Source organism: Sprattus sprattus (assembly GCF_963457725.1).
Source record: "Sprattus sprattus genome assembly, chromosome: 8".
In the NCBI taxonomy this organism is placed as follows: domain Eukaryota; kingdom Metazoa; phylum Chordata; class Actinopteri; order Clupeiformes; family Clupeidae; genus Sprattus; species Sprattus sprattus.
Genome location: NC_137927.1, coordinates 2083952 through 2106829, shown reverse-complemented (window position 1 = coordinate 2106829; position 22878 = coordinate 2083952). Strand labels below are relative to the sequence as shown.

Here is a 22878-nt window from a genome sequence, read left to right as displayed (position 1 = left end):
ACATGTATGTGTCTGTGTGTGTGGTGGTGAACATGTCTGTGTGTGTGTGGCCGTCAACATGTATGTGTCTGTGTGTGTGGCCGTGAACATGTATGTGTCTGTGTCTGTGTGGCCATGAACATGTATGTTTCTGTGTGTGTATGTATCTGTGTGTGTGGTCGTCAACATGTATGTGTCTGTGTGTAGAATGTGTGTGTGGCCGTGAACATGTATGTGTCTGTGTGTGTGGCCGTGAACATGTGTGTGTGTGTGTGTGGCCGTCAACATGTATGTGTCTGTGTGTTTGTGTGGCCTTGAACATGTATGTGTCTGTGTGTGTGTGGCCGTCAACATGTATGTGTGTGTGTGTGTGTGTGTGGCCATCAACATGTATGTGTCTGTGTGTGTGGCCGTTAACATGTTTGTGTCTGTGTTTGTGGCCTTGAACAGTACATGACCATGGTGGAACTGCTGGAGTCCTTTGACCACATGGCGAAGAATACTCCTTACAGAAAGTTCCGGCCAGATGTTCCTGTTCATACCAATGCCAGGCAGTGGTGAGCCAACTTTGACTGTATATCTTGAGATTACTTCTGGAACATTTTAGGATGGTACAGCTTTCCAAAAGACTGAATATGAAGAATATGAAAATGATAATAAATATGATCAAGTTACTATATGCATAAACAAATGTTCCAATCGTCCAACGGAGAATGGAAACTGAGACATTTCCTGAGAGAACAAGTGCCTTTGAATTGGGGCAGGTGTCAGCCGTGCGCGCCTACCACACACACTCGCCCTGCTGGATGAGGATGCACAAATGAGTATGCATGAGTGAATATGCATGAGTGAGTATGCATGAGTGAGTATGCATGAGTGAGTATGCATGAGTGAGTAAACATGAGTGAGTATGCATGAGTGAGTAAATATGAGTGAGTATGCATGAGTGAGTACACATGAGTGAGTACACATGAGTGAGTATGCATGAGTGAGTATGCATGAGTGAGTAAATATGAGTGAGTATGCATGAGTGAGTACACATGAGTGAGTAAATATGAGTGAGTATGCATGAGTGAGTATGCACGAGTGAGTACACATGAGTGAGTATGCATGAGTGAGTATGCATGAGTGAGTAAGCATGAGTGAGTATGCATGAGTGAGTATGCATGAGTGAGTATGCATGAGTGAGTATGCATGAGTGAGTAAACATGAGTGAGTATGCATGAGTGAGTATGCATTAGTTAGAGCTGCAACGACTAGTCGACGAAATCGACTAAGTCGATTGTGAAAAATGGTCGACGCGGATTTGTATCGTCGACGCGTCATATAATATAAAATATATTTAATATAATATAAATTATAATATAATTTATAATATAAATATATATTTTGCAGACTCTAACAGAGCTACCGGTACTTTTCATTCGGAATTGCATATACAGGAAGTGCGAAATAGCTGCGAAAAGCGAATTATTCTGAGATGGCCTAGTTACCATGGAAACAATAAACAAAGCTTGGTTTAGCAGCTGCTACTTATCAGATATGGCTAACAGAAAAGTTGTCATTTTTCTCAATGATGGTCAATTATTAGTAGTTTAAGAAGTACTACTACAGTATTTCAAAGAGAATGGGCTGTGGGAGCATAAGAACAGTAAGTGTCTAGCAGCAATTATCATAGACATATATCTATAACTTATTGTAAGGTTTACTCTTAAATGTTTGAAAACAGAACGTCTCATGGAGGATGCTTGCTAACGCTATTTCAGTTATGTTAAGTGCAATGTGGTAAATCAGTGAATTATCAGAGTAGCCTGTATTTTCGTTTGTTCTGAATAGATAACCTCCTCCACTTAGCAATCTTCAAACAAAAGATTGTGTTTTTTTTTTTTTTTTTTTTCATATGTTGAATTTGAATGTCACCTGCAGCTCAGTTATGTTGCACTTGCAGAGGCTTGATTGCTATTTTGAGTTCCTTTTAAAACTTTCTCTTTACTTTTAAAACTTTATTTGCACTTTCTCTTTACTTTTATAAGCATATTTGCACTCTTAATTTGTATTACTATTCAATGTATTTATTATGATGATTACATTTGTATTAACTTGTTACTCAAATACATTTGAAATTCAAATTCCAACATTTTGAATCATTTTTAAAATGTATGGAAATAATCGTTAGATTAGTCGATTATTCGAAAAAAAAGTCGATAGATTAATCGATTACCAAAATAATCGTTAGTTGCAGCCCTAGCATTAGTGAGTATGCACGAGTGAGTTAACATGAGTGAGTATGCATGAGTGAGTATGCATGAGTGAGTATGCATGAGTGAGTAAACATGAGTGAGTATGCACGAGTGAGTATGCACGAGTGAGTATGCATGAGTGAGTAAACATGAGTGAGTATGCATGAGTGAGTAAACATGAGTGAGTATGCATGAGTGAGTAAACATGAGTGAGTATGCATGAGTGAGTAAACATGAGTGAGTATGCACGAGTGAGTAAACATGAGTTTGTATGCATGAGTGAGTGTGCATGAGTGAGTAAACATGAGTGAGTATGCATGAGTCAGTATGCATGAGTGAGTATGCACGAGTGAGTATGCATGGGTGAGTAAACATGAGTGAGTATGCATGAGTGAGTAGAGCCCTGGTATGGAAGGTGTCTATTAATATTCCTAGTTATACAGTTGAATGGAGAGGGACAGAGAGAGCCTTGACGCAGGTATCAGTGAAGCACAGGTGCAAGCCAGTTTAATGACCCTATTATGATGTCATAATGGCACAGAGTTCTGCCATGCAAGTCTATGGGAAAAAAGGTGATGGAAAAAGAGGAATAAAAAAGGAGTGGCAAGGCGTACCGCCACGAAAAGATATAGCAGGTTGCACCGGATCGGGCCGGACGTTTCTGTGTTTGAACGGCGTCTGTACCTCGAACGGGCGAGGCGTAGTTAGCTGCAAGAAAAACGGGGAGAATAAATAAAGAAAGAAAGAAAACTAATGAAGAACAATACTGTGCTTCCCTTCGGGCAAGCACACTAATAACTAGAATGCGTTTCGTGAACGAACTGCGAGAGTGTGCTTGCTCTGTTGCGGCCATGACCGAGAGAACAAGTGCCTTGGAATTGGGGCAGGTGCCAGCTCTCCAGCTCTCCCTGCTGGATGAGCATGCACAAATGAGCATGCATGAGTGAGTATACATGAGTGAGTAAACATGAGTGAGTATGCATGAGTGAGTATGCATGAGTGAGTATGCATGAGTGAGTATGCATGAGTTAGTATGCACAAGTGAGTATGCATGAGTGAGTATGCATGAGTGAGTAAACATGAGTGAGTATGCATGAGTGAGTAAACATGAGTGAGTAAACATGAATGAGTAAACATGAGTGAGTATGCATGAGTGAGTAAACATGAGTGAGTAAACATGAGTGAGTATGCATGAGTGAGTAAACATGAGTGAGTATGCATGAGTGAGTAAACATGAGTGAGTAAACATGAGTGAGTATGCATGAGTGAGTATGCATGAGTGAGTATGCATGAGTGAGTATGCATGAGTGAGTATGCATGAGTGAGTGAGTATGCACGAGTGAGTTAACATGAGTGAGTATGCATGAGTGAGTATGTATGAGTGAGTATGCACGAGTGAGTAAACATGAGTGAGTATGCACGAGTGAGTATGCACGAGTGAGTATGCACGAGTGAGTATGCATGAGTGAGTAAACATGAGTGAGTATGCACGAGCGAGTATGCACAAGTGAGTATGCACGAGTGAGTAAACATGAGTGAGTATGCATGAGTGAGTAGAGCCCTGGTATGGAAGGTGTCTCTTAATATTCCTAGTTATACAGTTGAATGGAGAGGGACAGAGAGAGAAGAGGAGCCTTGAGACCTTGGCGCAGGTGTCAGTGAAGCACAGGTGCAAGCCAGTTTAATGACCCTATTATGATGTCATAATGGCACAGAGTTCTGCCATGCTATGGAGAAAAAAGGTGATGGAAAAAGAGGAATAAAAAAGGAGTGGCAAGGAGTACCGCCACGAAAAGTCATAGCAGGTTGCACCGGATCGGGTCAGACGCTCCGGTGTTTGAACGGCGTCTGTACCTCGAACGGGCGAGGCGTAGTTAACTGCAAGAAAAACGGGGAGTAAAAAGAAAGAAAACTTGACAACAACAATACTGTGCTTCCCTTCGGGCAAGCACACTAATAACTCAGTGAATATGACCACTGTCAATGGAGTTTCAAACTCAGGTTCCTTTTTTGTAATCTGTTTGTTTCTGTGTATAATTTCCCAGGTGGCAGTATGTTATTCAGAGTATATTGGAGGTACACATCCGACGGCTGAAAGAGATGTGGAGCTGGCCTCATATCAGACAACATCGCCAACGACTTCGTACATACAGAGCTGCCTACCAAAGCCATCTCATGCAGGGCAAAACAAAGGGTGACATGGACACACAGATAAAGGTCTGCATATGGATATTTGTTTATTGCATGTATTTATGAAGTTTAGAAGTCCTAAGGTCCTAAGATCCTTTGCTCTGTGTCTGTCTTGAGTTGGTGTTAAACTATAAAGTATAAAGTGTATGTGTTTATGAATGTCTGTCTTTCAACATAGTGTGGTGCATGTTACCTCTATTTCTTCTTTCTCTCAGGAGCTGGAAAAAGTACTAGATGTGTTTAACATTACAATGGCACGCCAGCAAGCCCAGATGGAGGTAAGGCTTTCAGAGGGTACTGGTAAACACCTTTACCTTCACTACACTGGTATATATAAACACCCATAACTTCACTGTACACTGGTAAATATAAACACCTCCATTGTACACTGGTATATACAGTATAAACACCCATAACGTCACTGTACACTGGTATATATAAACACCCATAATTCACTGTACACTGGTAAATATAAACGCCTTCACTGTACACAGGTATATATTAACACCTTCACTGTACACTGGTATATATAAACACCCATATCTTCACTGTACACTGGTATGTATAAACACCCATAACTTTACTGTACACGGCTATATACAGTATAAACACCTTCACTGTACACTGGTATTTATAAACACACATACCTTCACTGTACACTGGTATATATAAACACCCATAACTTCACTGTACACTGGTATATATAAACACCTTCACTGTACACTGGTATTTATAAACACACATACCTTAACTATACACTGGTATATATAAACACACATACCTTCACTGTACACTGATGTATATAAAAACACCTTCACTGTACACTGGTATATATAAACATCCGTAACTTCATTACACTGGTATATAAAAACACCCATAACTTCACTGTACACTGGTATATATAAGCACCCATAACACTGGCAAGATTTGAATTATGGTTTTGCAGGGAAAGTGGAATCGTAAATACTTTTAAATGATTAGCTTTTGTACAATTATTAACTATTGTATATTTTTGTCCATACAAGTGGTATGCATTTGCATGTGTAGTATAGTATAGTATAGACATATTCAAAGAGCACAGATTCTTCTTCATTCACATCAAGTGACATTGTGAAAATGCAGATCAACTGGTCTTCTGCTTTCAAACTGTAACTTGGTTATCTCAACTACTGGCCCAAGTGCCCCAACATTGACAAATTACCTGGTTTTCACTGCCATAATACTGTTCTCAATCTTGCATACGATCCTATCAATTGTAGAGGTATCTGAACAGGCTGAAATGAACCAATTGTGCAAGTGTAGATCAGTTGCTAAAGTTATCTGTTTAAGTCCCAAAGCTGTGTTCTGCTTATACCACTGCCTTCCATACACAAACAACTGATACCTCTAATCTTTAATACTCATGGACTTTACCACAGACATCTCAAGTAACCATAGATGCAAACCTATCATTTATCACATTCATACAGGATTTAGCCTGCGTTATGGAAGCATGGTTTAGAACCTATAGTCATTTGAAATTGTGTAATTAATGTAAAAGTGTGATAGTTATGCGTGATGCATCAAATTATGAACTTCAAACTCCACCATGTTATGTTTTGTGTCACTTCTTTAGGTCATTAGGTCAGGTCAAAAGATCGTGGCCAAAAAAGGAGGTGCCCAGAAGCAGAGTGGAGGATTCTTCAGCAGCCTTTTTGGGCGGAAAGGAGGTGGAAAGAGTAAAGAAGGGGACGGTGAGGAGGAGGAGCAGGACACAAAGTTAAAGTGTGAGTAGGCTCTCTGATCACCAAAGTTAAAGAGTGAGTAGGCTCTCTGGTCACCAAAGTTAAAGAGTGAGTAGGCTCTCTGGTCACCAAAGTTAAAGAGTGAGTAGGCTCTCTGGTCACCAAAGTTAAAGAGTGAGTAGGCTTTCTGATCACCAAAAACATTCAAATGATGAAAAGCATGTTGCTTAACATACAAATGATAGTCATCAATGGGTGAAGGTTGTGTGGTTATAAATGGGTGAAGATTGTGTGGTCATAAATGGGTGAAAATTGTGTGGTAATAAATGATAAATTCATCATTGGGTGAAGATTGTGTGATAATTAATGGGTAAAGATTGTGTGGTAATACATGGGTGAAGATTGTGTGGTAATTAATGGGTGAAGATTGTGTGGTAATTAATGGGTGAAGATTGTGTGGTAATTAATGGGTGAAGATTGTGTGGTATTTAATGCATAGCATGTGTTGTGCATCCACAGCTCTGGATGCCATCTTGACATCAGAGGAGAAAGGAAAACTCTACACTGCTATTGGCTACAGTGGCAGTTCACATAATCTTGCACTGCCAAAGCAGGTTTGTATAGAAGTTAACTATTTGCCTCAGTAAAGTTTAGTGGGACAAGTAGACCTTCTTAAATAATAAAACCTTGTGAAAAGTCATTGCCAGTGGGATTCAGCTAAACTATATCAAGTATTTTCTAATTTAATATCAGGAAGGACTTATCTCCTAGCATATGATTTAACTCTGCCTTGAAGAACACTAATAGGATACCACCATTAACAATATAATAATAATAATAGTAATAATACTAAACTGTATTTATAAAGCACCTTTGATACAAAAGCATGCAGCTCAAATGCTAAACAGCAAAGATATTGCGTGCAAAAAGATACGTTTTTAGCTTTCTTTTAAAGATGTCTAGTAAGCTGGCTTCCCTGATGTCTATAGGCGCTGTGTACCATAGCTTTGGGGCGTAAGTTACAAAGGCTGCATCCTCGATTTTCTTATGGCTGTTGCTGGGAATTCTAAATGTTACCGGAAGCCAGTGCAGAGCAGCTAAACCTGGACTAATGTGCTCTCTCCTCTTGGTTCTGGTTAATAGCCGAGCTGCAGAGTTTTGAATGCGCTCTCTCAGTTTTTTTCCCCCGGGAGTCCAGTTAGAATTGCTTTACAATAATTGAGCCGGCTTGAAATAAAGGCATGAATCGGTTTTTCAGCATCTTTTTGATTTATAAATGGTAGTACATGAGCTATTATATGTTTCTAAGGTGGAAAGACTATGTTAATGTGGGACTTGAAGCTTTGATCTGAATCTAAGATAACAGCAAGACTTATTAAACAGCATTCCTCTTTTTGTTTTAGGGCCGACTAGTAGGATCTCAGTTTTGTCTTCGTTTAACTTTAGAAATGATTCTTTAGAAATGATTGCTCATCCACTTATTTATCGCCAAAAGACAGGTAGTAATTGAGTTTATAGCTGGTTCAGCAGAGATGTACAGTTGTGTGTCATCTGCATATCTACGGAATCATATATTGTGTTCTCTAATGAACCAAGTAGCAGCATGTTTACTGAGAATAATAATGGACCAAGGCAGCTCTCTTGTTCAACCCCAGAACTGCCCAAGCCTGACGTAAAAGATTTTCCCTTTGATGTAAGTTCTGAACCAGTTAAACACAGTCAGAAAGCCCAACTAATTGTCAAAATGATTGAGTAGGATGTCATGGTCAATTGTATCAAAGCTGTGCTTAGGTCTAAGAGAAAAAGGATTGAGACCTTATTTGCATCCAAATGTATCTGAGGTCACTGATTACTTTAGTAAGAGCAGTTTCAGTGCTGTGGTATGTTCTAAAGCCTGATTGAAATTGCTCCAGGATATTGTTTTCTTTAAGAAAGGAGTTTATTTGCACTGAAACTACCGTTTCAAGTATTTTACCAATGAATCGAAGATTGGGCATCGGCCTATTGCTGGTCAGTGCATTACCATCTAGGTCGCATTTCTTAAGCCAGGGGTTTACAACAGCTGTTTTGAATGCATCTGGGAAACAATGTGTAGATTCGATTAGATAAGACTTTAGTGGGTGTTCCACACTGCTTTGGTGGCTGATGCTTCATCGTTTTAAAGACACTCTTTAAGAAACAACAGGCATTACAACAACAATACTTATTGTGTTGAGTGCCACACACAAGTGATCACACCCAAACAAGCACTGTGCCATGAGAAATCAGACTGTACCACACCACAACACTGACTGAGAAGAGGTATGACTGTGGGACGAGAAATAAACAAATATTGTGACTGAAAACATAATTACGCAATCATGCCCTTCCTAAAAAGTGATTAGGCTCATTGCCAAGCAGAAGTTCTATCAACATATGAGTGGGGTTATTATATTTGTATGCAGAAATTTAGGATATTTTTCTTGTTTCACATGCTAGAGCCATCTCGCTCAGATTATCCAAATAAAGCATCTACACTAATGCATAGTGCAACACTGCCATAAATCACTGCCCGTTGATCGTTAATAAAACTGAGCGGTTATATTGAAGACAAAACTAAATTTTCTGGCATAGATCTTTGAAAAAGAAAACTTAGATACTTGAGTCCTTCATACAACAACTTGTTAGATCTTACGTGTGTTTCAAAGTAATATTGCTGTGTATGATGCCTGTATACGAGATGACGTGTAACTAATGGCTGGGTTATGTCTGTATTCTGTATTTGACAGTATGTTGCTGTGATTGTAAGTGTTAAGCTGATGAAGACTTCCATCACTCTGAGGGAGGCAGAGAATGTTCCAGAAACCCTGAAAGTCCAGATGGTTGATCTCACAACTAAGATCTCACAGAGACCAGGAGCTCAGGCCATCAAGTATGGAACACTTGGTCAACAATAACACTATGCCAACTAAACATAAACAAGTTTAGCTTTTAATAACAACCACATTTTATCAGTGATCATTAGTCAAGTGTTTCACATCATTATTAGTATCTGAAATCTAATAGAGATGAAATAAAATAGATAGACATTGTTGGTAACCTTCTGTTTAAGAAAGAAAAACCCACAATGGTCACTGAAATAACTTAAAACTGACAAAAGTTATAATAAATACAAATTAATTAGCTAATGAAAATCAGACATTGCTCATGAATTGAATCATTTACAAAAAAAAAAAAAAAAAAAAAGAAACTGGCCAAAAATGATCTGAGAAGCTGTTTGGGAATTACATAATGCTGGTACAGTATATTACATCATGCTGTTATAGTATAATTCAACTAAATATAGTAGGAATTTCTTTTAAAATACTGACACAGAAAATATCAAATATATTATTATAGAAAGATCTTCTCACCAGTGTATTGGAGAGCAATACCCGATGAGATTTGACTACAAGGAAATTGGGCGCATGCAGTTGCTTTTATACCACTAGGCTATTGTTATAAGGGCTGAATTATTTTAAAAATAAACAATAAACTAAAGATGCTCCGATCATCATTTTTTGGGCCGATCACCGATTACCGATCACCAAAATCATGATCGGTCGATTGCCAATCACTGTCGATCACAGAAGGGCAGGGAAATGGTAATCTTTTATCTATAATCTAGCAGAGTTCGCACTGTTCAAAAGGCTGCCGCTATCAACCAGCGGTTAGTCTGTTTCATGTCAACAGTATATGGTATAGATATTAGTTCATGTAGGATTTTAATCATTCACTGTTTCATTATTATTATAGTTTACATCACTTAGTTATTCCGCTATTTCAAATGGTTACCGTTGATAACGGGTAAATTAAATGTTCACCGTAAAGCAGCATGGAGTTACAGGGACAGATCCAACTTCATGTTATAGCCGTGTTGGGAAAGTTCAGTTTCTTTAAAATGAACTGGTTCAGTTCATAATTCACACATTTTAAAATAAACTAGTTAGAATGTCCACAGCTCATATAGAACCACAGACAGCAATTATTATATTAGTTAAACGCTGAAACACTGGTGGCTGCCGTTGCCAGATTGAAATCTCTATCTGTCTGCAATACTGCTCTCGGCCTCTACGCAACTTTGGCGCTCTCACACTTGCCAGGCATAGACACCCTAGTTACCTCAGGACTCCGGAGCTCGTGAAAGTATATTTATTAGACAAACAAACACAAACAATTGCAACCGGGCTCCCCTCCCAGCACAGGGGAGCCCGGGCAGTAGGCCCGGGCAGCCGTGGCCTACTGGTTAGGGTTTCAGGCCGGAAACCGTAGGGTGGCCGGTTCGATCCCTGACCAGTAGGAAAAATGTGGACGGGGGAAGTGGTAGACCACTGCTCTCCCATAACCACATCCACGGCTGAAGTGCCCTTGAGCAAGGCACCTAACCCCGATCACTGCTCCCCGGGACCGCCAAAGGCAGCTCACTGCTTCGGGTTAGTGTGTAACCTCACTTCACTGTGTGTTTGTCACTTCCCTGGATGGGTTAAATGCAGAGGTGGATTTCAGAGTGTGTGTGTCTACACCACCTCTGCCATAGAGAGGACTTTCACTTTTTTTCACTTTCACAAGGCTGAAAGTGAAGGCAATGATAAACCCATCGCACAAGGTTTATATAGTCAGATGTTTAGCTTTTAGCAGGGATAACCACGTGGTGGATTTCTCACGTCCGAGGCTCCTTGTCTTGCAAGGATGGCAGTTTTGCACAAGGTCGGAAGAAGCACAGTTCCTTTCTTATCTCCTCTGGTCTAAACATGCTCTTGTTCATATACAGACTAAATGGCACATAATATTCTAGTTACACACACACAGAGAAAAGCCATGTTCCTACTTTCATAAGCACATGAGTCATACAAGGGATATATTAATACAAGGCACTTGATTATTATATTCTTAAGTCATTAACAGTGTTTGGAAATAATCTCTATAAATCCCTCCTTTTATCCGTCACAAATCACAAAGCATCTTTCTTAATTCGTCAATTATCAATTCAATGAATAACCTCAAAATCATCATTCTGAGCTTTATCACATGGATTTTCCGAACAGAGATCATTACTGAGCACAGACATTTTGGGGGGCAGGTGCTCAAAAAAAAAAAAAGGGCACCCATCGCCAAAATTATTTATGAAATTAATAATAATAATAATAAATTAAAAAAACACAGAAGGATACTTTCAACTTATATATTAGTAGGGTAACTGATTCTCCCTCATTTGATTGGCTCGTTGATGGCCTGATTCAAGTTAAAAGGGAGCGGCTTCTCTGAGCTGCTTGCTGTAGTTCCCTGTCCTTCCCTTTTTGGCATTATGCTGCAAATTTTGTAATGGGATAAATCAATGTTGTGGATAATAATTTTACTGTTTTCTGAAGGTAAAAGCATAAGCAGCATTACACTAATTATGCTGTTCTCAACCTGTGTTTCCTCTTGGCAGGATTAGACAGCTAGCTTACATTTCCCTTATTCTACTCTTTTTCACCCTCTGCAATTACTCATACAAGTTTGATCGATGTAAAACAGGCAAAACGAAGAGATACACAAATATCACGTTAAACAATGTGGGACAAGGATAGCACGACACCGAGAGCTAGCATAGTTTACCTGCTATTCTAGCTGTGAATTATTGTGACATTTATAAACATAAAGTCAACATACTTTCGAAATTGTTTAAACGGCATTTATACAACACAAAATATGCACTTTCAGACAAATAATGTAATTAAATACACGTCAGTAAACAGCTGGACAATGCTTTGAAATCAAGTTAGCTGTTTGTTTATTTTTTTTAGGAAACGTCGGACCAGTTATGTTTTCAGACGTAATGTTTTCAGCGGCACTAATGTTGTTAATTTATAACAAACAATGTCAGGGGATTGCACAAACACCGTCATTACCTGTTTATCTGATGCTGCAGGTCAGTGAAGAAGTAGGCTGCACCGGTTTTGCCTAACGCTCAGCACTGATGTGGGGGATGAGGAGAGAGGGAAGGGGAGGGGGCTTGTGAGCACCACGGAGCAAAGGCATAGAATACGTGTTCTATGTCTATGCCGCAGAGCATGTCAGGGCAAAATTCTCACAAGAACTCAAATAAATGCCCCCTCAGATATCGGTCACATCCCACGCCCCACGCCTTCGTCTGCTTCGTGTTTGTCATGTCCTGAGACTCCTGGCTATCCTTAGCGCCAACGCAAGTGGCAGCTTTTTCATGTAGCTCTGGGGCCGTACTCACAAAGAATCTTAGGGCTAAAAGTAGCTCATAAGTGGCGAATTTAGGAGAAACTCCTAAAAATAATGGGCGTGTCAGTCTTAAATGTAGGACTCCTAATTTTTTTTACTAAGAGCAATTCACAAAATATTTTATCCCTAAAAGTAGCACCTAAGTCTAGGACAGCTTAAAACTCCTCATGAGGACTCCTAAGTCACTAAGACCTATTCACAAAAAATCGTAAGATGGCTGCAGCCAACTTGGAATTGATAAAAGACATTGCTTAAACCGTGAAGGTATTAATATTGTCGTAGAATTAACGCGGGATGCAATGACGCCTTTAAACAACGATGTGTCCCGAAGTGAAATGTTTGGAAACATAAAGATAGCCTATTTGGCTTCGCGGAAAACGCAAATGACGACACTGGGAATCATGAGTCAGCCGTTTAATTAATCAAACTATCAACGCACTGTAGACCCCACATCATCCAACAGTTTATCCAGTTGCATTTGGACAATCGCCTATTACACAAGATCAAAGTAAATTCCATGGCGATCGCAGGAATGTCCAGTGACGGGACACACATTACAATAATTGCCCCATCAAAAGATGAAGACGTTTTCGTCCACATTTAAACGGAGAGCGGTCTGCAGCAGGTTTTTGAGAACTTACCAGCTGGATGCCACTGGGGTGACAGTGGCTATTGGTCCTGGGACCAGTAGGCTTTCCCTTACGTTTCACGTTCGTTTCGCTTGAAGGGCCGTATGGCTGATATTTGAAGTGGTCAAGGGCTGGAAATATAATAGCCTAACAGTTTGCTGGGTGCTTTAATTATTACTGCCTTGATTACATGCAATTGCCATAGGCTATTTTATATTGATCGCGTTCTTTTTCTCTTAACGTGCAAAGTGTCATTCCCGTTGGATGCACAAACTTGTCATCATGCGTGTGCATTCTGCTAACTGCACTGTCCATAACTATTTAATATGACTTAATTTGAAGCCTAGCTTATCCTCTTATTTTCAGTTGATATAGTGGGCTTGTTAGAGGGACGTCACGAATGAGTTTTTAATGAGAGAGCCTGTCAACAACCAATCACCGTCCTCACCCCTTCTAAACTCGTGCATGAGAAGCGACGTCATCCATAGCAACGGAGTTTTTATCTTAAGCTTAGGAGTTGGTATTATCCTTAGTATGAGTAGGTCTCAGAGCCGTTGTGAATCACTTTTAAGAAATTACTCCTACGTAAAAGGTTTTAGCGCAAGTTAGGAGCACTCCTAGTGGTAAGATAAAAGGCTTTGTGAATACGGCCCCTGGTGTTTTGTATTCGTGTATTGTTTGTGAGTTGTATGTATTTATGTGCTGAGGTGTGTTTTTTGCGTTTGTCATGTCCTGGTAGCCTACATGGCATGAGACTTCTGGCTATCCCTAGCGCCAACGCAAGTGGCAGCTTTTTCATGTAGCTCTGGGGCCGTATTCACAAAGAATCTTAGGGCTAAAAGTAGCTCATTAGTGGCGAATTTAGGAGAAACTCCTAAAAATAATGGGCGTGTCAGTCTTAAATGTAGGACTCCTATTTTTTTTTACTAAGAGCAATTCACAAAATATTTTATCCCTAAAAGTAGCACCTAAGTCTAGGACAGCTTAAAACTCCTCATGAGGACTCCTAAGTCACTAAGACCTATTCACAAAAAATCGTAAGATGGCTGCAGCCGACTTGGAATTGATAAAAGACATTGCTTAAACCGTGAAGGTATTAATATTGTCGTAGAATTAGCGCGGGATGCAATGACTCTTTTAAACAACGATGTGTCCCGAAGTGAAATGTTTGGAAACATTAAGATAGCCTTTAAAAGCCTTTAAAAAGATAGCCTTTAAAAGACTTCGCGGAAAACGCAAATGACAACACTGGGAATCATCATTCAGCCGTTTAATTCATCAAACTATCAACGCACTGTAGACCCCACATCATCCAACAGTTGGATGTACCGATGACTTGTGCATTTCAACGGAGAGCGGTCTGCAGCAGCACTCCTAGTGGTAAGATAAAAGGCTTTGTGAATACGGCCCCTGGTGTTTTATATTCATGTAGTTGTATGTGCTTATGTATGCGTGTTTTTTTTTTACTGTTCCCACACTGTACTCCTCTAGGAGCATAGTTTGTTGATTAGGACCCAATCTCCTGGTCCAACCTTGAATTCAGCCTCACAGTGTTCCTGTGTAGGGGAGAAAAAGTTTGTATTCAATATCTTCGACTGTTTTAGCAAATGGTTTAAGAGTTTAGGCAGTGTAGATTTTTCCATACATCATTTCAAACAGTGATATCAACATGCATGCTTAATATTACTAATTTCACTCTTAGATTCTTATTATCATTTAGTAAAGTGTGTTTTAATTCTTCAAATGTGTATGTGTTTAAACTGGTTGTTGCAGTCATTGGCGGACCTAGTCATTTGGGGGCCTAAGGCGAACATAGCCAGGGGCCCTCTTCATCCGTCCTTTTAATGCAAAAAAAGCAGGGGCGGACTGGGGGAAAAAAGTGGCCCGGGAGTTGTCTGTCAGAGCGGCCTACTTAATATACAGCGCGTTGCACACTCAATGTATGCAAAATACCCATACACTTAACATAATTTTGGATGATTACAAAGAAATAACATTATATATGTTTTTTAATAACATTTGGATCCACAAATTGGCCTGGATGGACACATGGAATAAAATGATACTGGCTATTGTAACACTCCAAGGTAGGTATAGTTTGCTAGATTAATATGCTTAACTCTGGGCTAGTATCCTACATTAAGCAATATCAATTTTTTTGTAGGCTGATTAACTCATACAGCAATACCTTTTTGTATAGTAGATGGCAGCACACAATCAAAATATTTCCCCTCTACCTACATAGCTACAGTAGCTAGTTATATGGAAGAAAGTTGCATTCAGGAGCCTTCATAAGCAAACATGATTTGGCTCCACATTAAATGATCCCACTTTTTCATTATCCACATGTCTCAAATGTTGTATGATGCAACATAGCTTTACAGGACACATAAAATATGTCCAGTAACAACGTAAAGAAGGGGGCAACATATAAGTCAAAACCAACTATAACTATAGATATGACTGATCTCGAAAGTATTGGCTAACAAAAGCTAAATAAGTCTTCACAAAGAAAATAACTCAGTGTAAGGGCAAAAAGCGAACATTCACACTGTACAACCTATGAAAAGTGACAGTGGTAGCCTTACAAATAAAGGAATACAGACCGTGTTAGCCACTTCACAGCGTGCTAGCCATGATTTTCTTTCGTTCCAATTCTTGGATGTAGGATTCCACCCTTTGTAGAAACCTGTTGAATCGATACATTTGGTGTAGGAAGTCCTAATTGTTTTGTTGTCAATTTATCTTAATTAGTACGCCGACTAAAAATTAGTTTCTTTCAAGGAGTGACTCCAGTTGTTGCACTGAATGTTAGACATCTTGACAGAATATGCCTTGACCGTTTTTTTTAAACACATACGTCCTTATACTTATGACGAAAGAATGGAGCATGGCGAGCCCTCCCGGAAGCCATGGAAAATGCATTGAGAGCCCTCTTTTATGAAAGAGAATGGATTTAACATTAGAGTGAGAGAGATCTGGGGCGATTTCCATTTAGCCCCAAATAGGGACGCCGCCTTCTGAAGCACAACTGTTGCGTGACTGTTGCCTGATTCGACATTTGGTAATTTCCGACAGAGAAAAAAAAATCTCCTTTCCTGAAGGCAGTTGGTCGCCACAATCGCCCTTAAGGTCCGCCGCCACTGGTTTGAACTTTATTGTAGAAATGAACAGAACAGAACATACGATGGGGTGTAAACATCAGTGGTAATGGTAGTGTTGCATGCTGGGTGTGTGATTACGTGTGTGTGTGTAGGGTTGTTAAAGGTGTCTACGAGCGAGACACGCAAGTATTAGGCTAGAGTGATTGACATTTAATAACAAATAAACATAGTAATACTGACGGAGGAGATTAGATTAGTAAAGAAAATAGAAACCATGAGTGTGAATACAGGTCACTAGGAGTAGTATAAATAGCAGACAGTGATACCTGCTGGTTATCATTAGAGGTATATAATGTATTCTGTGAAGCAAGGAAAACTGTCGCGACCGACAACAGCTGCGGGAGGGCCGGTTGGTTATAGACTTGGGCCATCCCATCGGCCCATCGGTGCCTGGGTGGGCGACTCGTCGAGGGCTTTCTGCTGGGTGGGGGCCTAAGGCGGTTGCCTAGTTCGCCTTAATGGTAGGTCCGCCACTGGTTGCAGTTCAAGGTGCTTTACACAAAATCAATTAAAGCAAGCAGCAAAGCAATGGAGTTAAATAATGGTCAACATCGTATCAGAACCTGTTGTTCCAATAGGCTTCTTGGATTACTAAAATTATAATAAAGTAATAAAACTTTCTGCCTGGTTAGTGGCCTTGTCTGCTTTGTGGTTTCCCACTGAAACCGGGTCTTTTGCATGTGTGTGCGCTATCAGTGCAATTCGTTCCGCTGCCTGTGCGGAATAGTGTGGAAGGAGTGGCTATGTGTTCAAGGTTTATTTGCTTGAACCATCAACAAACAATAGTTAAATCAGCTTTTGGAATAGGCACATCTTGTAGGTCAGCTCTGGCTGCAATAGTTTTTATCTGTTCTCTGCTTTAAGTAAAAGTAGCTAGCTTAAATGTCACGCAGTGCTCAATAGTGATATGAGGCTGTGAGAGCAAAAAAAAAATAATAAAAAATAAGCATGTGGAACTTTCAGTTTAAGTGTCTGTTTAGTACAATAGGAGCAGAGCACTACTGCTTGTAAACATCAGACATTGCTTGGGCTACTGGATCTAGCCGTGTGGAATAGTATGCCACTGGTATCAACTTAAACTCCCCACCTATGCAGTAACACAGATGTCATATAACTTTTTTTTTTTACAGTCTACGGCTTGTGCGAATGGCTTGTTGTCGTGTCATGGATGTGCTAAGAGTAGAACTAACCAATTGTTGTTTTAACTGTTCAAATGCCTGCTTTCCATCTTCAGGCCTTTTAATAATATCTCCAGCTGACACGGGCTAAGAATAAAGTAAACTCTGCAACATTTGTGTTTCTAACGCGTGGTTAGGAATCCATTATCTACAGAAGTTAGTCATTCTCAGAAAATATATAATTTATTTCTTTGTCTCTGGCTGAGGTGCTTTTTAAAGATAGCTCTACTTTAGTGGACCACAGCTGCTAATTTTGTGGCCTTGTTTCTGCTTAAATCTAAACAACGCCAGGGTATGTTGTCTACCGGTCTTCTTATCTGGAGGAACAGCAGATTCTTTTGAGCCAGTACTCAGCCCCCACCCAGCCTGTGTTAGTCCAATGCATCAATCTAGGTTAATGTAGTTAGTGTGACAGGCTTAAATTTCTCTTTAAATCTTTTTTTGGGCTAAAGATCGCAATGCTGAGTCCGACCAGAGGTCCTCCGTCTCACTCATTTTGTGAGGAGGTTGAGGCCAGGGGATCAGTCCCCTACTGGTTCCGGGTCAAGGCATCTCAGTAATGAGAAATCTTTAATTACATAATTATTACTATATTTATCTGGTTTTACCCATTGTAAAAAGTTTGTCTCAACCCCACAGAAAAATTAAGTAGTATTAGTATATTAGAGTATCTCTCTAGTGAATCTTTCTTTGTTTCTTAAATTGACACGTTTTTTATAACTCTCAAATGATAGGCTATGTGCGTGCGTGCGTGCGTGCGTTCTGGTTTATAGGTTTAAAATTACAATCCAATAGCATGTCATTAACGATATAACAGGGATCTCGTGGAGGCTGCTGCGCTGGTTTTCTCACTCTGCCGAAGTAAGGTCTCTTCAACGACATCCAAGATTATAGCCAAGGAGTTTAGCTCAAAGTAAATGATGCATGGAGTGAAATGGTAAGTAAAGGTGGTTACAGAATGTGGCTATCTGTAGTTGTTAACGATTGTTGACTGCTTAAATTAAGGTTTACTTGAGGTAAATTAAAGAGAATTAGTGGGCTATGTTTACACTAAGCTAGCTAGCTAGCTATTTTGTTAGAAACTGTCCCAGTGAGTGTGAACGAGCAAATTTGAAATACAAGAAATAACTATCGACACCTCTCCATTCTTTGCATTAGTAATATATGTCTAGTATTTCGAAACAATAATATCAGTCCCTTTAGAATGTTGTTGTTTATAATCAGTTAATGCTAGTGAATCCTTGTTTGACTTGATTACAGTGAATGCGTTGGGTGCCTTCCATTTCAGCCCACCATACAATATTCATCACTTGACACTGTCAGGTCCATTCTCCACCCATAGTGTCCAAATGAGATAAATTAAAATATCCCTGGTATGTTAACACTACACAGACAGCAAAAAAGATGTAAATGTTGGTCAAATCAAATTCCCTTCTGCTCATAATAAAACAAGTAAACAACTCAAAAGTTGACACTTTTCCTTTAAGAATTAGGATTTGGGAGCAGATATGAAAGCTAGTTTATCTGTCTTTCCTTTACAAGCAGGTCAATTATTTCTCACTCTCTATTTGAGAAAAGTTCATATTTGTGCTGTCAAATTTCACTGTGACTCTGAAATTCTGTCTCTTGTGTTATCATATACTAAATGCAAGCAAAACTAAAGAGCAAAATCACAATTTTTCTGATTAAACCGATCTATGAACTGTCTGAAACAATGGATATCTGCGGCCCCAAATGGGCCCCCCCAAAAATGTTGCGCGCATATACAGAAATATCCGGAGAAAATAGGCCTAGAAAGTTTTCAAGTTCAGATCACAGCGCTATCATGTATGCCTTTTGCGTTCCACCATAGCAACAGGCCTGCTTTATCAGTAAAGTCCTCACTTCAGGAGGGTGCTTTTAACCTTGAGCTAATGGTACCCTTCTTCAGGAGGGTGAACAGTGCTTATAAATCTTTAGCGCGTGCTAGCCTTTTCTTTCTTCTGGAAGTTAATCATGGCAACAGGTCTTCTTTATATATAACCTTTAACGTTTCCAAAGATGAACGCTACCCTTTCTTCAGGAAGGTGAACAGTGCTTATAGGTATATAACAGAAAAAGTCCTTGCTTCAGGAAGGTGCGTTTTAACCTTGAGCGCTCCAAAACATGAAAACTACAAACAGGTGTCTCTCTAACTCTAGCAATTTCGTTCAACACACGGGGCAAACAGGCAAAGTCCTTGCTTCAGGAAGGTGCTTTTGTTCCCCTTTCCACCCCGCGGCAAACAGGCAAAAAGTTAGTCTCAACCCCACTTCAAGACAAGTGTACACAAAACCGAAACAAACAAGAACCACATACTAGCGTGCACTTACAACAAATAGCAAACAATATACTTACAAGCAGTCAGAGTCCACCCCCTATAGTCCAATTTAATTCCTTCACTCTCGGCTCTCCTCGCTGGCAAGCCCTGGCCTCCATCCAATTCAAGTTGGAGGTCTTTAGAAAAACAGAGTCTCGTACTCCGTACGATTCAGGTCCTGATGATTAGCCCAGCGTGGAGAGCCGATGAGGTTGATGGAATCCCGGACACGAGCCCCCAATTACGTATGATAGGTGAAAATTCACCCTAGTTACCTCAGGACTCCGTAGCTGCAAACAAACACAAACACAAACAATTGCAATCGGGCTCCCCTCCCAGCACAAGGCTGAAAGTGAAGGCAATGATAAACCCATCGCACAAGGTTTATATAGTCAGATGTTTAGCTTTCAACAGGGATAACCACGTGGTGGATTTCTCACGTGAGCTAAATATCCCCACATTTTATATGCACCATTTGTAGGAATTAAATTAACTAACTAAAACTTCCAGACGGGAGAACTCATGCTGCTTGCCACTGCTAAGCTCTGCTCTGCTGCTGAGTCCCCGTTTGCCACGCATGCAGGTAGAAAAAGTTGCGCAACTAATTTACGTCACGTGATCAGCTTTTTTGATCGGTGCTTTTAGGGTTCACTGATCAAGCAATTTTTACCAATATCTGCCGATCATGATCGGCGGCAGATCAATCGGAGCATCACTACAATAAACAAGGTTCATCGATTCCAAGGAACTGATTTGCTAGGAGATTGTGAATGATAAAGTTTTGACATGATTTCAAGTATGGCTAACTTTCTGGTCCTTTCACTTAAAAAGATTTGAACATATTTTTGTTCACTGCTGCAAAAATCTCTAAAGATGTTTGTGTGTATTCTAGGCTGGAAGCTGGCCTGGAGCACTGGTACGTGACGGGCTTACAGCAGCACGGGGTGGTGCCTTCTATCATCGCATCTATGGGCAGTAACACCTCTTCATTGCTCAACATCCAATTTGAAGTGAATCCTGAAGATACAACTGCTGATCAGCTTCTGTACATCCAATCACAGCCTGTGGAAATCATCTATGATGCAGTAAGACTTCATACATTCAGATAAACAGTAATGATGTGACATACAAGTGTTGCCCCAGCAAATCAGCCCCGGCATTTTGTTCTGACCGGCCCACCACAGTCGCTCAGGAACACCAGCAATATCAAAGAAAATTACTAGTCCCATTTACAGGTACATTTTCGGCAGACTTAGATGAGAGATGTTAGTATTGTAATACTTCCCGTTTCCAAAGGAAGAGTCCCTATCTTTAGACTCCACAGGAGGTTTCTGTCCTCCCTGAGCCTCAGGACACCTGCATTAGAGTTTAACAGGTGTAACCACCCAGTCAAACTACCCACCTGCCACTGTTCCCAGAGCGGGTTGTGGGTCTGGATATCCAGGAGCCCTGACCCAATATACACAAGCTGGATTCCAGACTTCCTGGCGGGGCCTGCCAGAGGCCTGTGCCTCGTCCCTGACCCTATACTGGAACTTCAGGGCGGGCTTTACATTAGAGCAGCTAGAGACTAACTGACTGCCAATCGTTATCTGTTAGAAGAGCCTAAAAACTATGGACCTGGGTAACAGTATTGTGCATCAATGTTTAAAACAAGTATGAATGACTCCCAAGATCAGCCATGAGTCGAAAACAGGTGCCAGTTCCTTGCCATCCTGGTCCTATCTCAGGATGAGCTGCTTCCTGATCTTATCTGGGCCCGGTCAGAAGTGTTCCAGACTAGTCTGAGTTTTTTGTATTATCTTTGTGGCTGAGAAGAGATGAGCTTCTCAAAGTGTCTGTTGTCAGCATTGGCAGGAGATCTGAACTGCCCAATCTCTTGAAGGTTCCTGGAGGACGTGGCCTGGGGGTCTGTCTGCTTGCTCTTGGGCCCCAGGACTTGGCCCCACAGCAGCAGAACCACCCAGAAACAGGGCTTTATTCATTGAGTTTTCTTTAAAACAAATGTTTGTCTCAAATTGATTTATTTCGTGTCTTTTTCTGTTTTAACTGCAAAGTATCGCTCTTTATTATCATTATTATTGGTGAAATTGTCAATGGATGTGCTTGCCAAAGCATGTGATATTTGCAGCCTGGTTGCCCTGTCTCCAGCCATATATGGTTGCCTTGACATAAGCATAGGGGCCACTTCTTGATTGCGTACCATCCCTGTAGATCCATCTTTTCCTTCCATCTTTCCCTCCGACTCCTTCCTCTGGTGGTTTCTCAGTCACGCTCACATTTGGCTTCCTGAGGAGCACTCCTGGCTCTGACTGGGTTGTGCAGGTGCTGTGGCACGTCTCACTGACACATTGAGGAATAATTCATGAGAGACTATGAGAAATCACAATCTGCAAGTGAAAACAGCATTGGACAATCTGGACTAAAAAAAAACCTCTGTGATGTTAGGTAGCTTGTTAGCTAATTCATTTATACAATATATTGATAATTAACAAACAGATATACAAACAAGAGCTTATTTTGTCTCATTTTTTACAGGTCTAACATCTCGTAACTTATTTTTTCTAGTAACTTGTGCTGTGCTGTATCTCACTTGTAAGGCACAAGTTTAGTAGAAACCATCAATGGCCCCATAGCGATGTGTTATTGCAGTAAAGCCCTTCTACAGATACCTAAGACCCTTCTTGCTTTGCTGATGTTCCAGGTTACAATCAACACCTTGGCAGAGTTTTTTAAGGCAACAAAGGGGGTTGACTTGGAAGTCATAACCTCTGCAACACTGATGAAACTAGAGGAGATAAAAGAGAAAACTTCAGCCGGTAAATTTAACCTAAGCATGCATGCACGCACACACACACACACACACACACACACACACACACACACACACACACACACACACACACACACACACACACACACACACACACACACACACACACACACACACACACACACACACACACACACACACACACACAGAACTGCATGTATATTCTCCTACACATTCACATGCAGCATATGAATGCATAATCTGTCAAAATGAAAGTTTCTCAAAATGTAAAACTTTTTCAACAGATGCCACAATTAGAATCTTAGGGCCTGATTTACTAACAGGATTGCGCCCATTTCAGGCGTAAAATAGCGGTCGTAAACATAAAACGGTATTTACTAAGGAGGCGCA

General features: G+C 40.3%; 1 protein-coding gene across 4 annotated transcripts in view; it reads left to right on the top strand.

Moving 5' to 3' along the window:
- The window catches only part of vps13c (vacuolar protein sorting 13 homolog C), a 271108-nt gene that overhangs the window by 53146 nt on the left and 195084 nt on the right, over positions 1–22878 (top strand). For 3 of the 4 annotated variants that reach the window (XM_080843884.1, XM_080843883.1, XM_080843882.1), the window contains exons 13-20: positions 430–536; positions 4265–4436; positions 4625–4687; positions 6025–6175; positions 6653–6747; positions 8902–9044; positions 20587–20779; positions 22399–22513. In XM_080843884.1, the coding sequence (XP_080700010.1) occupies positions 430–536; positions 4265–4436; positions 4625–4687; positions 6025–6175; positions 6653–6747; positions 8902–9044; positions 20587–20779; positions 22399–22513 (1039 nt within the window). Of the gene's footprint in view, positions 1–429; positions 537–711; positions 814–4264; positions 4437–4624; positions 4688–6024; positions 6176–6652; positions 6748–8901; positions 9045–20586; positions 20780–22398; positions 22514–22878 lie in introns of those variants that run through there. The other variant, XM_080843885.1, reaches the window with a different exon arrangement.